The 16,424-nt window shown below is 35.3% G+C and overlaps 1 protein-coding gene across 2 annotated transcripts in view; it reads left to right on the top strand.

Moving 5' to 3' along the window:
• Nucleotides 1-12,381, top strand: part of NCKAP1 (NCK associated protein 1) — an 83,259-nt gene extending 70,878 nt beyond the window's left edge. For both annotated transcript variants that reach the window (XM_045294153.1, XM_004701473.3), the window contains exons 24-31: nucleotides 2,534-2,627; nucleotides 3,181-3,263; nucleotides 3,862-3,942; nucleotides 5,797-5,890; nucleotides 8,224-8,340; nucleotides 8,954-9,063; nucleotides 10,169-10,258; nucleotides 11,451-12,381. In XM_045294153.1, coding sequence (XP_045150088.1) covers nucleotides 2,534-2,627; nucleotides 3,181-3,263; nucleotides 3,862-3,942; nucleotides 5,797-5,890; nucleotides 8,224-8,340; nucleotides 8,954-9,063; nucleotides 10,169-10,258; nucleotides 11,451-11,567 — 786 coding nt within the window. In that variant the 3' untranslated portion in view covers nucleotides 11,568-12,381. The remainder of the gene's footprint in view (nucleotides 1-2,533; nucleotides 2,628-3,180; nucleotides 3,264-3,861; nucleotides 3,943-5,796; nucleotides 5,891-8,223; nucleotides 8,341-8,953; nucleotides 9,064-10,168; nucleotides 10,259-11,450) is intronic.
• Nucleotides 12,382-16,424: the final 4,043 nt, after the last annotated feature.

Raw genomic sequence — 16,424 nt, 5'->3', positions numbered from 1 at the left:
AAAAAGTGATTTTATTAGGGGATCTTAGAGCTCTTATCACAATCCCTACATACATCCATTGTGTCAAACACCTTTGAACACATGTTGCAATCATCAATTTAAAAACATTTTGTTTTTACTTGAGCCCTTGATATCAGCTCATTTCCCCCCTCCCTCATGAATCTCTTGATAATTTGTAAATTATTCTTTTTTTAATGAGAAAATCACAGGACCAACAGTTTTGGGGGACACGCAAGAGAGGGGGAGGCAGGGGAAAGACTGGGATGCCAGCAAACCTACGGACTAGGGAACAGCAGGGAGGGCAAAGGATGCCTGGAGGGGTTTGATCAAGTGCAATGTAGCTGAGAGGAATTACTGAAACCTGAGTGAAGGTCAAACATGATAGTGGAACAAGCCTCTTCTGTGCTAGTTTTTGCCCTTCTGTTCTACAACGTGAATTACCCTGTTTCTAAACTGTACCCCTATGGTAGGAATTCATTAACCTGATTTCTCATGTCTTCTATTCTTGACTCCGTTTTCCATCTTCCAGAAGTTTGTTGACATTCCTCATTTGGTCTTTTTTCCCTCTTGTTCCCTTTTCTTTTGTATGTTTGTAGTATTTTAATTATTTTTTTCTCACTGTAAAAGTTTCTGAAAGGGCCAGAATTTTAAACAGAATTCTGTACTTTTCACTAGTAGTTCCACACTAACATACTTGTTTGAGCATTTCTGTAAGAAAAAAATTTAAGTGAGTCAAAAGATAAAAACACTTAAACTCTGATAATGCCCAACACCACTCAAGTAAAGGTCTGTTTATAATTTCTTCTTGGCACAGAGGATGGTGATCCCTTTAATAGCATTTTAGTCTATTTGAAAATAGAATGATCCCAAATGTATTATAATTCCCCAAAAAACATTATGTGTTATATTTTTAGAAAGACTAAGTAGCTTTATTTTTCTGAATTTTTTGTTTTTATACTTAATCTAAACTAGCATATGTGAAATATGTGCACGCATCTTTTGTTTTTATCATGAAACTGACCTTCGTTGTTTTAGTTTCTCTGCTAGCTGAGGGTCGTTTTGTTGCAGAGTGAATTTCTGTGCCAGCTAAAAAGGGAAGTGGGCTTCTTCATATTTGATGGTTATGATTCCTTTGTGCACTGGACATAATCAACAGTGCATGTGTGTACTTGGTAAAATGTGTTATTACTTTCGGAGAAGAAAACAACTGGTCTTCTCTCCTGTTGACTTCTTGAGGTGTTTAATTTGGAGGTATGCCTATTGAGTATTTTCCTCCAATCTTTTTCCCCCTGTTTTTCTTTTTATTTTATTTTATTTTTTTAATCGTTTTATCACTTTTCCATCCAATCTTGCCAAAAGAATTGTTTAGGCATTTTTCAGATGGGTACTTTTCATTCTTTATGGGTTACTCAAATTCTTTTTTTCATATGAACTAGGAGATTTAAATTTGAATTGTGCCCCAAAAACAGATTTTTTTTTTTTTTTTGGGTAAATACTCTTGTACTTGATTCATCTTAATTTATATGGTAATATATAATGGTTCTTTTGGCTTTCTGTCTGTTTGTCAGTGATATGAATCAAGGGCTTTAAATATATGGAATGCTTTGTTTCAGGATGTAGGAGACTTGGTGGTAAACTGCTAATCAAAATGCCTAGAGTTGGAGCCCCCAGCTGCTCTGCTGGGGAATGACGGGCGGTCTGCTGCCTTAAGCATTGCATCTGTGTAACCCTGTGGAACAGCTCTGCTCTGTTCAGAATCGCCTCTGGCAGTGGGTTCAGTTTGTTTTGGGTTTCAGACTGCAATTAAGGGGAAAATGAAAATAATTGAATAGCTGAACTTTTTTTTTAAGACTTTAAGCCAACAAAAGGGGCCTTAGTGGTATAATGGATAACTCAGTGGATTGCTAATTGTAGGGTCAGTAGTTCAAAACCACCAATCGCCCTTCTCCCATAAAGATACACAGTCTTGGAAATCCAGAGGACAATTCTACTTTGCCCTGTGGAGTCGCTTGAGTAGGAATCAACTCGATGGCATTGAGTTTGGTTTGGGTAAGCCAACAGATATAGTGGTTCCCAAAGCGTGGCCCCCAGATGAGCAGCAGTAGCATCACTTAGGAGCATTTTAGAAATGCAAACTAAGGTAAACTCTAGTCTTTATTGGGCCAGCTGTAATGTTAAGCAAGTTATTCTTTGTTTTTGTTGGAATTTTTTGACTACTATATCCATTTGAATGTCTATTTTTTAGTTAATTATGCTATTCTGTGTCTAATCATATGATAATATTTTATTCTACTGCTTACTATTTCCTGAATTCCTCTGGCAATATGAAACTGATGAAAAATACTTTTTTAATGTGAATATTTATGTTTTTAAAAACTACTATGACAACAACAAAAATACAAAGCCAACAGCATCTGGATTTCATAAACTGTATTTCCTGTTTACCATGTTGTAATGTTGACGAATGCCCTTATCTCATTAGCATGTCGGAGGTATGTGACTAACCCAGGATCACTCCTTTCTTTTTCCCTAGAAACTAGTGGTAGAGAATGTTGATGTACTAACACAAATGAGGACCAGCTTCGACAAACCAGACCAGATGGCTGCACTCTTCAAAAGATTGTCTTGTGGGTAACTCATGATACTTTCTGTAAACATTAAGAAGACCTTAGCATTGAGTAGTTTGCCTTTGCTCTAAGTTTGTAACAGAAACATAAGTAACAAAATATAAAAGGTATTCGTTAGCTTATAAAGAGTCAAGTCCGAAGAAGTAGAAATTTTTTGTACTCTACATCAATACACATGATTTACCTGTTTCACATTTTTTTACATTCCTTGTATTCCAAATATATAATGAATATTACAGTGCATTAATTCTTGAATCCATGAACATTAACATAGTATATCTACATTAATTTAAAAGGGGATTATAGGTAACATATTACTTTTATTTTAAAATCAGTTTATATACTGCGTACACTTAAGTGGCAGTGTGATATACGCTGGAAAATGTGTATATATTGTGGAACCTTTACTCCAATAGAGAGGCAGAGCGAGCAATCCTACCACCTTTGCTACCTACCACTAAGTTTCTTTTCAATTTTAGGAATTTTCTCCAAGATTAAGAAAGATTGCAATCTATTTTCTCTTTCTCCTTTTCTCACCTTCCCTCAAATGTAGCTGTTGACAGTGTCTTGAAGAGGATGACGATAATTGGTGTGATTTTATCCTTTCGATCACTGGCACAAGAAGCACTGAGAGATGTAAGAAACATCATAAATATATTCTTGAAGTTACTTTTCAGTTTTACAATTGGTGTGGCATAGTTACATTTTTCATTAAAACCAAGCCCATTGCCCTCAAGTTGATTCTGGCTTATAATGACCCAGTAGGCTAAAGTAGAATTGTGCCATAGGGTTTCCAAGGTTGTAAATGTTTATGCATGTACTCTTTTTCCTCCCACAGAGTGGCTAGTGGGGTAGAACTGCCAACTTTTCAACTAGTAGCTAAGTGCTTAATCACCAGGACTCCTAATTAAATATAGTACACAAAAAATAAAGTTAATTGAACTCATTTTCTGTTTTGGTGTTAAATTTTGGTGTTATAACTTACCTAAATATTGCACTCCTTTTAAATTTTTATCAGTAATAATTAAGGAATTTTTTTATTTGAACAGTTCTGGATTTTGGCATTTAATGCATTCTATTTGCACATGCCTTAATACTTTAGAAAATCATGTGAAAATGGAAAAGAGACAAATAGTTTTTGTGAAAAATAGAATTAATCAAATGGTAACAATACTGTGAGGGTCTTCATGTAACAGTGATTATGACCAAGTTCTCAATTTGTTATCCTGCCTAGGTTTTATCCTACCACATTCCTTTTCTTGTAAGTTCAATTGAAGATTTTAAGGATCACATTCCAAGAGAAACTGACATGAAGGTAAATCATTTCTGTTTGAATTTCGTTATTTCTAAAATGAAATGTTTCACTTCTATGTGAAATAAAATAGCAAAATTTAAATTACTGTAACATTTTATTTTTAACATGGACAGTTAGCATGCTTGTCTTTGAAAATGCGTATTTGAGAGTTTAAGACAAACATTTGAGAATTAAATCTCCCCTGATCACCTATAGCAATGCAATATGAGTTGAAAACTAATTTTTTCCTTAAACTGATGATTGATTGTTCATGGTCATAATGCAGAATGAGAAAAAATGTCTTGAAATTGAAAAACACTTAAAAGAAAGCTATGTATTTATCACAAAAAAGTTGTGACCAGACACTTGCAAGAACCTAGATATTTCTCCTTGAAAAATGATTCCGTATTTGCTAATTCATTGAATGTGGTGGGTTTATAAGAACATAACTACCATGAATAGCAAAAATCAACTGTATCTTTTATTCTAGCTATTGGGTCTGAAAATGGCATCTCATTGTGGTTTTGATTTTTTAATTTTTCTAATAGCAAATAATGTTGAACATCATTTCATGATTTGATTTTGATAATTTTTTTTTAATCACTTTATTGGGGGCTCATACAACTCTTATCACAATCCCTACATACATCAATTGTATAAAGCACATTTGTACATTCGTTACCCTCATCATTCTCAAAACATTAAGCCTGTGGCATCAGCTGCTCATTTTCCCCCCTCCACACTCCCCCCTCCCTCATGACCCTTGATAACTTATAAATCATTATTTAGTCATATCTTACACTGTCCGACATAGCCCTTCACCCACTTTTCGATAAATTTTTTTTAAAAAGAAATACCTATTCAGATCCTTTGCCCATTTTTTAATTGGGTTGTTTGTGTTTTTATTTTTAAGTTAAAAATTCTTTATATATTCTAAATATAAGTCCAATATCAGATATATGAACTGCAAGTATCTCTCATTCTATGAGTTTTCATTTTCTTGATAGTATCTTTTGAAATATAGCATTTTTAATTTTAATGAAGTTAACTTTATTTATTCTTTTGTTTCTTGTGCTTTTGGTGTTTCTTCTAACCATTGCCTGACCTACGGTCATTGAGATATATTTTCTTACTGCTTTATCCTTTATATTATGCATGATCAATTTTCAGTTAATATTTTTATATGATGAGAGACAGGGACCACAAACGTGTATTTCTAGAACTTAATCCAAGGTGTGCACCACTGCCACCGAGTCAATTCCAATTCTCCCACACCACTTACTGTAAGCTATAAAGTTTTATTTTGGATTTTATATTGACTTATGTTTTGTTTTTTGGCTGTGTTACTAGGAGTAACCAGTTATGTAATTAGCTTTTAACTAAGGTTTGAGGACTCACAGTGCTTCAAATACTTGAAATCTATATGTAGATTTCTATACGTAGAAATCTATATGTAGAAATCTAATGACATTAACCATTAGTGGTTTCTTTATTAAAGAATTTATGGATTTTATATTGGTTTAGTAGGTTTGATTTACTTGCATCTACTAAAACTTAAACTTGATTATTTATATCCATTCTTCTAAGAAAAAATTAGATATAAGTCTGTTGCAGTTTGCCACAAAACATAATACAAAGTTTGCTTTGCCTAGCAGTAGGAAGCTACAACCAGCAGCACATCACAACCTATTGCCAGCTTGTTCAGTGCAGGTTAGTTACGCTATGGTCCCTGCATAGGACACATTTTTGAAACTCCCAGAGTGTTCTTTTGAGCAGACTATTAATTTAGACAATAAATTACTTCTTTTACTAAAATGTAATTCTTCAGAAATTTGTTAGAATGTTTTTTATTCTGTAATTCTTACACTTTGTTAGGTTGCAATGAATGTGTATGAGTTATCGTCAGCTGCTGGATTACCTTGTGAAATTGATCCTGCTTTGGTGGTAGCTCTCTCCTCACAAAAATCAGGTAAAAATGCCATAGTTAATATATTGAATTCTTGTTTCAGTCACCAGAGCCCACAGATAAGTGTGATACGTGCCCATTTTAGTCAAGTGCTTTTTTTTTTTTTTTTAAAGTCAAGTGCTTTTTAAGCATTGCCTTGGATGGGAAAATTATCAGTGAAGGAAAAGATTGCCGACACCTGGGGCTTATGTGACAATGCAATGACTGTACAGATGGCATTTAAACCATGATGCGATTACCAAGTGTAGGTCCAGAACTGAGGGGGATTATGACCTGAGTCCTGGGCCACTTTAGTTTTAAGAACTTAGAGAGAAAAGGAGGAATCACAAAAAAGTAATGGGAAAGGTGTCGGGGGAAGGAGGGTTATTTTCTAGAAAGTCAAGTGAAGAGGGAATGATCAACTCTGTGGAGTTAATATATTATAACAAGATCAATGAAAAAAATAGATGTAAAATTTTTAAAGGCCAAAAAGAAAATTATACTAGCTGGATTGGGGTAAAATTAAGTTTTTTAATGGTACAACCACTGTGGAAAACTGTTTGGCAGTTCCTCCCCCTTAGACTTGAAAGCAGTGATGCAAACAGACATGTGCACACTGGTGTTGACTGTAGTACTGTTCACAGTCGCCAACAAGTGGAAGCAATCTCAATCTAACTGGCACCGTCTGCCACTCACTCTTACAAGAAAAGTGAAACTTGCACTACCTGTGAATGCTCTATGTCAGTGTTATTTTCGACTTTATGTGTTACTTGATATGATGTAGTTCCCAGATGGGTCTGGGAACGCTCAGTTTTCCCATGTAGGTTAATAGTAACTGTTTCTTTGTGTAATGTCATTTGGGTTTAAGGAATGCTTCATATAGCTGTACTTACGAGTTGTGGAGGAAAACCTGTATATGCAGACAAATGGAATATCACTTATCCATAAAGTTAAATGAAGTCCTGATACAAGTTACAATATAGATTAACCTTGAAAACATGCTAGGTTAAATAAGTTACTCAAAAAGACTAGTACCATATGATCTCACTTAACATGAAATAACAAGTATAGACAGATGTTTAGAAACCAGAGTATAGTAATGATTTTCAGGAACAGAAGGGAGTGGAAAAGGGTAAGTCATTGTTTAAGTAGCAGTGTGTTTCTTTTTATAATGTTGGGGAATTTGGCAATGATTATAGGTGATGGTTTTACAACATTAATGTAATTGAAATTACTAATTTGCACATATGAAAAATGTTGAATTGTCAAGTATATACTTTGGTATGCTGATGGGAATGTTCCAGTAGGTAGCCAAAAATTGATACCTAAAAAATGGTATGCTATTTTAATTGGACTAGAGATACCCAGCAACAAAAAATTTATATTAATCTATAATATTTTATATTTATAACTTTTAAAAAATCATCCGTTTGAAATTGTAGTACCGAAGATGTTTTAGGCATTAATGGATTTATCTCTAAAGTAAATATCATTTCATCTGTGCCTGGTCCTAAAACAGCCCCACTTACTACAGTAGTAGCATGATGTTTGGTCCTGTTTTACAGCTTAATGTTTTTGTTTCGTCTTTCATAAGATAATATAACGCTTACTTGATTTGCTAGCCTTTCATTTGTTATCATCAGCCAGATTTTAAAGCATCCACTGTTTTCTTGTATTAGTTTCTTATCTGTTGTGTTGAATAATAGGATATAGCTAAAAGTTCGGGATCACAAGGCAAGGAGTGCCTACATCACCCACAGAATGAGAACACAGTATCATGAATTTTTAGAGAGGGTTCTTTGCTCAAAGGCTTCAGAGAGGACTTGATATTTTCACTCATGACTGGTTCCTTCTGTCTTCTTAAAAAGAGAACTTGGAACTATTGTCCCTTTCCCACTTTTGTCTCTTTAAATAGTAAGTTTCAATTCACTATTTTAACTATTTCAGGGGAGAAAAATGGAGGGTTTTTTTGTTTTTTTTTAAAGAAAATTACTTTTCTGAACTGGAAGTATATTTTCTTATAAAATGGTAAAAGTATCCGTTTTTAATGAGACAATTACGGTTTTTCGGACCTTGGTTTTCTTAATTATTTTCCTTATGATCTTATAATGCTTAAAAACATCTTACGGTTTTATTAGAAGTCTCTGAAAATAGCCAGGAGTAGTATATATTTTTCTTTTTTTTTTTTTTTATATTTTTCATCTTTCTGTTTCTCTTGGCAGCCTTTGATTAGTTCTGTCGTGTACCAAGAAACTAATTTATACAAAATAAACTTTTGGGTTGTCTGGCTTACATTATTAACTCTTCCCTAATCTTGAAGAAATACATTGGTTTTTTTCTTAAATTTTCTGTCTTAGAAAACATTAGCCCGGAAGAGGAATATAAGATCGCCTGCCTCCTCATGGTCTTCGTGGCAGTGTCTCTGCCAGCGCTGGCTACTAATGTGATGTCTCAGTACAGCCCTGCTATTGAAGGTGACAATGGTCTGAAATGTTCTGGGAATGGGAAAATGGGTTTGATATGTAGGTAATTTTATCTTTGTGTAATGGTCACTCTTTTATACTATGTTCTGGTGAAGTTTTTCCAGTTACTAGCAGTGTGGCGTTGGGGAGTCCATTTCTCTTTCTCTAGCTCCAGTGAAGTGCGATCTGAAAGGTGCACGTGAGCATGCGTGCCTGAGTGTAGAGGTGGCAGAGCATGGTGAGCGGCAGCTCACTTTTTGTATATTGAGGGTTGAATGAATTAATATGCTAGGAGCTTTTTATTTATTTAAAATTTCCAAGACATTATAAAACTATTGTGTGGCTTCATTTATTGGTTTTGAAAACACTTACTTGTTTAATACCGACATGATAACTTGTTGCTCCCTTGGCACACTGTTGTTACGTAGAGACAAGCTCCACGTCCAGCAGTTGGCTGTGTCCCGGCGAGGGGAGAGGAGAGTAGTGCAGGTTTTGACCTAAGCCTGCTTTTAATCATGTCACGCTGTAGATAGATTGTGAGGTCACTATGGGTTTGCCTTCGTATGCATTGTTTGATATTGTGGAATTGCACAAAAATAAACAAGCCTATTTTTCAATTTCTCAGGGCACTGCAACAACATACATTGCTTGGCCAAAGCCATCAACCAGATCGCAGCCGCTTTGTTTACAATTCACAAAGGGAGCATTGAAGACCGTCTTAAAGAATTTCTGGCGGTATGTATAATGAAGTAACAAGGTGCTCTTTCAAGATGACTGAAAAACAGAACTACGGGAAATAACCGTTCTTTTTATTCTTACATTTAGTGTCCTTTGATGGCATATATGCCTCTAACGGCATTCATTTCTGTCTTCGGCCTATGAACTCAGTTCTCTGTTTAACAAACTATATTAATTGATTGAAAGAGGAACAGGTGAAAGTAGCAGTCTGAAACCAAGGAACACACAGTTTAACCTTTTTTCCCCTTGAACTTAGAAGTCTCTTTTTCCTTTCTAAAAATGTGAGCTTTTTCTTTAAGTGGATAGTTGAAGGGCCCTAGAGAATTTTCCAAGGGTTTTGAAGAAGGAAATACAAAAGGCAAGAGACAGTTGAAACAAAGAAACACTGTTCCTTCTAAAAATATATATATTTTACTTTTTTATTTGGAGAAGGCTACCAATGGTGACAAACTCAAAAGTAAGAGTAATACTAAATTGAGCATCGAGAGGGTTAGGTTCTATTTCAGCATAGCTCTTTCCCTTATTGGTTTACCATTTGTCTATACTTCATTTCATGGAAAGATGCACCATAGTATAATGAGCACTGCAACATTTGCTTAAGATGTAAATCTTGTTAGCTTAAAAAAAAGTTTTCTAATTTGTAAAGCAGATTATTGTATTGAAATAAAATAACTCTTCAAAGAAAACAATATTAAGACTGGGTTATTTTTTAATTACCATTGTCTTCATGTGGGCCTAATGTCTTAATTTCACAATGTTTCTATTATTTGAGCTGTTTGAACTTTTTTTGTTATTTGGACATCAGGAAATATAGTTAATGTTGATATGAGATAGAGTAAATTATTTGAATCATTTAAAATAGTTTTTTTAATTTAAGACTAAGAAGATGTTTAATTACATGTATTATTGTTTTGCTTATATATTCATTAATAGCTCTAAATTATTGCTTGAATGTAAAATAAACATGTCATATTTAACTGCTTATTCTCATAGCATTGATTCACTGAAATCTGTTAAAAGTTGAATACTAAAAATAAATTAGTATCTAGTGAACACTTACTTTTTTAAAAGCACACATTTAAAATGTTTGTGTATTTTCAAGCTTGCATCCTCCAGTCTTCTGAAAATTGGCCAAGAGACAGATAAAACTACAACAAGAAATAGAGAATCTGTTTATTTACTCTTAGATATGGTAAGTTTTATTTTATTTGTTATTAATAAGAAGTTGTTTCTATACCCTTTCTAAAAGTGGCTGAAAAGATTGGCATCACACTCATATTTTACTATTATGGTAACAATATAAGAGCACAACAAAATAAAAGATGAACATCACATATTCTGTATATGAATAGTTATCTGCACTTACTGAAAAACACTGGGCTTCATATTTTTCGCAGGCATTAATTTCAACTCATCGTTTTTCAAATTTTTCTATATTCTTGACTCCCATGTAATATAATTTAAAATTCTCTACTGAGTTAGTTCCTTCTCTCCTATACCATGTCTTTTCTCTCATTTAACATAATTTCCTTTACCTGAAGGGATCTGGGTCTACCCTAATAACTCAGCACTTACAGCTTAAATCTTTTTAGCTCTCTTTCCTGATTATCCTGGCCCACATTAGTCTCTAATAAAAAAAATTAAAAAAACTCCTGGAGGATTTTAAAGTTTTCCATGAAGCTATAGTTCAGTGGTTCTCAACTGTCCTAACACTGCGACCCTTTAATACATTTCCTCATATTGTGGTGACCCTCTAACCATAAAATTATTTTCATTGCTACTTCATAACTGACATTTTGCTACTGTTATGAATCGGGCAACCTCTGTGAAAGGGTCGTTTGACCCCCCCAAAGGGGTTGCGACCCATAGGTTGAGAACCGCTGCTATAGTTGGTCGTAGGAACTCTGGTGATATAATGGGTTATGCATTGAACTACTAACTATAAAGTCAGTGGTTCACACTCACCATCGTCTCCCAGAGAGAAGGATGAGGCTTCTTGCACCTATGAAGCGTTACAGTCTTTAGGTCCTATGGGACCGCTCTGAGTCATTGAAAGGAGCGTGATGTTTGGAGATCACAGGTGGTCGTACAGTCTGTTTTTCTAGCTGACTCTGGAGTTCCCAGCTAGACTTTGTGTCTAACATATTGTTGAAGACAGTGGAAGTGTTTAACATGTTTTTGTTGAGGTAGTGTTTAACTGAAAAGTAACATGTAATTTTATAATGGAATACCCAATGGGGTATTTACATTTCAGATATTAAAATAAAAGGAAAACCATTTGTGTGTCTAGTAAGAGAATTTCGGAAATTATGGTGCTGAGTTATCAATAAATGTCCCCATTATAAATAACATGAATTTTGGTGCATTTTTAAAAATTTTTTCAGATTGTGCAGGAATCCCCATTCCTTACAATGGATCTTTTGGAGTCTTGTTTTCCTTATGTCTTGCTGAGAAACGCATACCATGCTGTCTACAAACAAAGCGTTACATCCTCTGCATAGCTTATCTACTGTTGAAGACAAGCACGCATTTTTGTTGCTTCGGTTTTACCTGTAAACTGTGCAACTATTCTACCTTTAAGGCCTGAAGAAACAGTTTTGTGAGTTATAAATTTCTTTCATACAGTTGTATTTTCTGATCATTGGTTTCTTAGTATGGTTGGACTGCAATAAAACTTGGTTGATTTGGGTTGCATATTCACTGAGTTCACTGAAACGGTTCCTATAATTTAGAGTATCATTTGTTTTAAAAATATACATTATCTATATGTTTTTGATATTTGATAATGAAAAAAATCCTTTGCTTGTTTATTTCTGAAAAAATAAGTGTATTTAGTGATTATTTTAGATAGTGATATAGCATTCATCTGTGTGTAAATTATTTCATATAGGGAAGAGTTCTGATCTGTACCTTTGGTTCTCATTAAAATCAAACTTGGATGTGCATTTCTGTGATGTTATGAATATATTTCTACTTTTTCCTTATTTTAAAACATTTGCCAAACTAAACACCCTAACACAGTATGACATTAAAATGTTAAGAAATTGCTCAGCATTACAAGCAGACTATTTCCCCCAAATTCTAAAACAGCAGCATATCTTGTTGCTTTTATAAAGCTTAGTGATAATTTGTAGACTAACTTTCATGGTGCCCTATTGGCATTAGCACTACCATTGTACCTTGCTGTATAATAAATGATCTTAGACATTTATCAACTGTTGATACAAATGTTAGTCTCTTAACCACTTTTTATATGTTTTAAAATTTTGAAATTCAAGTGTACCTGCCATAACATAAAATAAACACTAGACTGTATCACATCTTGAATGATTCTTTAAATTTCGGATCTTCAAAAATTATTTAAATAATATGAAGGTTTTAGGACTACATTCTATACCACATAAAATATCATAAGAGTTTATTTAAATGCTTTGCAAAATATCCACTGGGAAAGAGATTAAAGTTAAAACAATTATTTTTTTATTGTTATTTGAAACTAAGGAAACTGTGTAGGCTATCAGCTTACTAGTTGTTCCCTTAAGCAAAGGGACAGTTACTTGAACAAGTGAAAAATACTGAATGATCATGGAGCTGAGAATGTTGTTGCAAATTGTCCCTTCAGTTGATCATGAGCAGGAAAGACATAAAGGACCCATTGCTGGAGAGTTGGCCTGGGGCGCAGAGAAGTTCGTTTTGTGTGAACACTCACCAGATGTTGTGCTGTTTGATTGGCATTGCAAAGACTGCTGCTCAACAGCTTTGTATCTGGCTGTCGTATAGAGCTGCTGCTGTTCGTGCTCCCTGTGTGTGCCTTGGTAGCTTGTGTGATGATAAAAGAAAGCTGCTGTGGACTCCATTACAGTGCTTCGCATTGTTTAGCTTTAAGAAAGTGGAATGAAATCAAGGAAGTAGAAGATGATCATACTATTTTATGTGTGCCTTGTCTAGTATAAACTTAGAGCAGAAATAATTGTCAGTGTTGAACAAATTTAATGGTAACTTTATTTTTAAGGGAAGGAAATTTAAATGAAAAATTTTTTTTGTTTTTTTTTGTTTTGTTTTTAGGAATAACCTGATTACAAAGGGAGTAATCAAAACTAAGAGTAATTCTGTTTGTTTTGAACTATCGGTGATATTCTGAGAGGGAGAATAGGCATTTTGTGTACGCACATTTGTGGGGATAGGTAGAAAGGCAGGCATCATGTTATGCAAAAATGATCCGTTACCACTATTCAGACCAAGAGGCAAGAGCAGATCACATGTTCATATTTACATGGTTTTATTGGTCAAAAGAAAGCTTATGTACCTATACAGATCATCTGGTACACTATTTGATTATTCTTTACAGAAAGTTTATTAAAAGGCAAAGGTAAAATGAAAAGGTAAATAGTCAACTATTTTTTAAAAGGAAAAAAAAGTATACTTTTCCTAAATCAATAATTATTTTGAGCCCTTGTCATTCAGTTAAGTCATCCTCCAACACCAATTTGTAAAGTTGTTTATTAAGTTTCTGCCCTGCATTCTACCCCAAATTTCATTTTATGGAAACTCCTGCTTAGCAAAATAGTTTTTTAAGTCCTGTTTTGTTTTAATAAAGGTAGTTTTATTATATACGCAGAAGAAAGAGAAGTCTGTTATATTTCACTTATTCTTCTGTTAACCTGAATATGTGTAGCATATTATCCAACTCTTAAATCAGATATTTTTCCACATGGAACTGTTAAAGACTGCTCTATATTGTGTGTAGACTATATTTGTGTATACGAAACACAAGTAAAGAGGAGAAAGCTTATTATTAGGTTTACATCTGTCATTGCCCAGAACAATTACATTAGTTCCTTATGGGATGCTCCTGTGCTTCCCACTGGAATGCCCCTGTTAGATTCAAACTGGTAGCTCCAGATTATGCTGGAAATAGCTCACATATCACACCTCCTCTTTCCTTACCACACATTCTCGATTCCTTCTTGTCAGTACCCTTTTGATAGTATGTATCGTCGTTTTCAATTCTATGAATGCCTTAAAGTAGACAGCCGGTTTGTTGCATCATTATTTACCTTTAGTCAGACCCCCACTCCTGAAAATACTAGGGGGTACCCCCAAAATGGAATTTCCCCCCCAAAAGCTATATTTAATTTTTAATAAAACAACCTTATCACCTTCAAAGTACTTGCCATTACACTTAATACTTTTGTCAAGTCTGCGATTCCATTCCTGGAAACACTTTTCAAACTCATGTTTGGATGGCTGACAGCACTTCCTTTTTTCTCTTCACCTCTTCTTTCTTTTTCCCCCCACCTCTTCTAATGGAAATAAAAGAAATCACAAGGAGCAGGGTCAGGTGAGGGAGGTGCATGGGGCAAGAGAGGCGTACTGTTTCTTGCCAAAAACTGGTGCGCTGAGAAGGCTGCTTGAGCAGATGAATTGTGGTGACAAAACCAGTCCCCTATCTGCCACAAACCAGGTCTTTTTTTGTCACGCACACTGTTATGCAAACTTGAGCTTTCCCATAGCACTGACCTTGTAAGCTGTGTTCACAGCTTAAAACCGTTTCTGTGGCATTTTTCCCCTGAGCAGGAAGCAAAATTTCACAGCCAAATGCAGTTCTCTTAAATCGGCCATCACAAAAGTCAAGGTTTGGGCAAAGCTGTGCTTTTATGAAAAAATAAACTGTGACCAGAGAGAACCTGCCCAGTCAAGGCCACTAGGTGCACTCAGAGCACTTGCTAGATACTCGCCGAGCAGGAAAAACGTGTATGATGAAAGTTCTAGTTTGGTGGGGGGTAACCCTTCGTACACTGTGTAATGAGAAAGGCTGATGATCGGACAGATGCTCAGAACTCCATTTGGTAGAGCTGTGCTTTTTTGTGTTGAGAGGAAATGGTTCTTTTTTTTTTTTGTTCCTGTGGAGAAGCATGAAGTACAAGTAGGTGGTGATTACCAGTTGCTAGAAATGAGGGAGCTTCTTGGTAACCCAAAGAAGTGGTTTCTGTGTGAATTACTAAAGGGGTCATTCAAGAGTCAGGGGTATTTGTTTGTTTTGGGGAGGATGAGCGGTGGGAAGCTCCTTGTATAGATAGACATAATGGTGAGAGCATTCATAATAGAACAAAAGGATACACAGATAACACCCTGTTATAAGAAGCTGAGACTTTTACTTAGAAATGTAAGTGAAATACAAAGAACAACTATCCAAGTAATTACAAAGTGACTTCTCAGGTCAGTGCCTGGACATAGAGAAATGATCTTTACATCCTTGTGGCTCACCTCTAAACTAAAGGTCAGACTTCATAAGAAAGTAGGAGCTTTAAGACACTTAACCGTCATCTTATCCCTTTGTGCAAATACCCGATGCTCTTCTGTCACCAGTACAGGGATTAGGAAGTCTTGAAATTGTATCCTATCAGTGTAACTCATCTATTCCCGACTGCATTGGCAATGCCTTTGGCAACTGATCACACGGCGATGAGCGGCAAGGCTCAGAGCCTTTGAAAATGGCAAAGCACTTGGAGAATGAATGCTGCTGCTACTAGAGGTCGCACCAGCCCCAGTGGCGGGAGGAAGAAGCTGATGATCTCTACCAAGAGTTGCTACTCATCTCGAATCCAAGCCAGGTCCAAGGACTGCTGGCAGATGAACTGAGAGCATGTCTCCTGTCTGAAGTGCACTCCTGGAAGGGCAAACCTGGACACTTAGAGTCCTTCTAGAATGTTACAAATGGGAGTTAGAGAAGTGTCCAATTCATAATCCATGAATTCTGCTTCATATATTAACCTCAAAGTGGAATTCCCTCAAAATGTGTGCAGAGAGCAAGCCCTCAGGAGGGGGTTTACCTGCCTTTCTGTGTGAGACTCAAGAAAGTACCTGGATTCCAGGGGAGACTCTGGGAAGAGCATTTGATGGCACGACTGGATTCCCAGTTTAAATGCTTTCACTTTTTATGGAATTTGATTGGATTACCTCTGGTGCATTCTATATCTCCTCAAATATGAGTTCTAAGAACCCTTATATTAAAGTCTGGTTTTGTCTAAACTCTTTCTGTTGATTTCATAATAGTCTATTGTTATTGAGTCCAAACCCAGCAACTGTTACCTCATCGTTACTTCTTTTTTTTTTTTAAACATTTTACTAGGGGCTTATACAACTCTTGTCACAATCCATATACACATCAATTCTGTAAAGCGCATTTGTACGTCATTCTCAAATCATTTTCTCTCCACTTAAACCCCCGACATTAGGTCCTCATTTTTCCCCTCCCTTGCCACTCCCCCCTCCCTCATGAGCCCTTGATAGTTTATAAATTGGTATTTTGTCATATCTTGCCCTGTCCGACGTCTCCCTTCACCCACTTTTCTGTT

The sequence above is a fragment of the Echinops telfairi genome, unplaced genomic scaffold (genome assembly GCF_000313985.2).
Source record: "Echinops telfairi isolate 266 unplaced genomic scaffold, ASM31398v2 ScPeMD7_3;HRSCAF=10, whole genome shotgun sequence".
In the NCBI taxonomy this organism is placed as follows: Eukaryota; Metazoa; Chordata; class Mammalia; order Afrosoricida; family Tenrecidae; genus Echinops; species Echinops telfairi.
The sequence above is the reverse complement of the archived record's forward strand: the minus strand, read 5'-3'. Positions and strand labels throughout refer to the sequence as shown.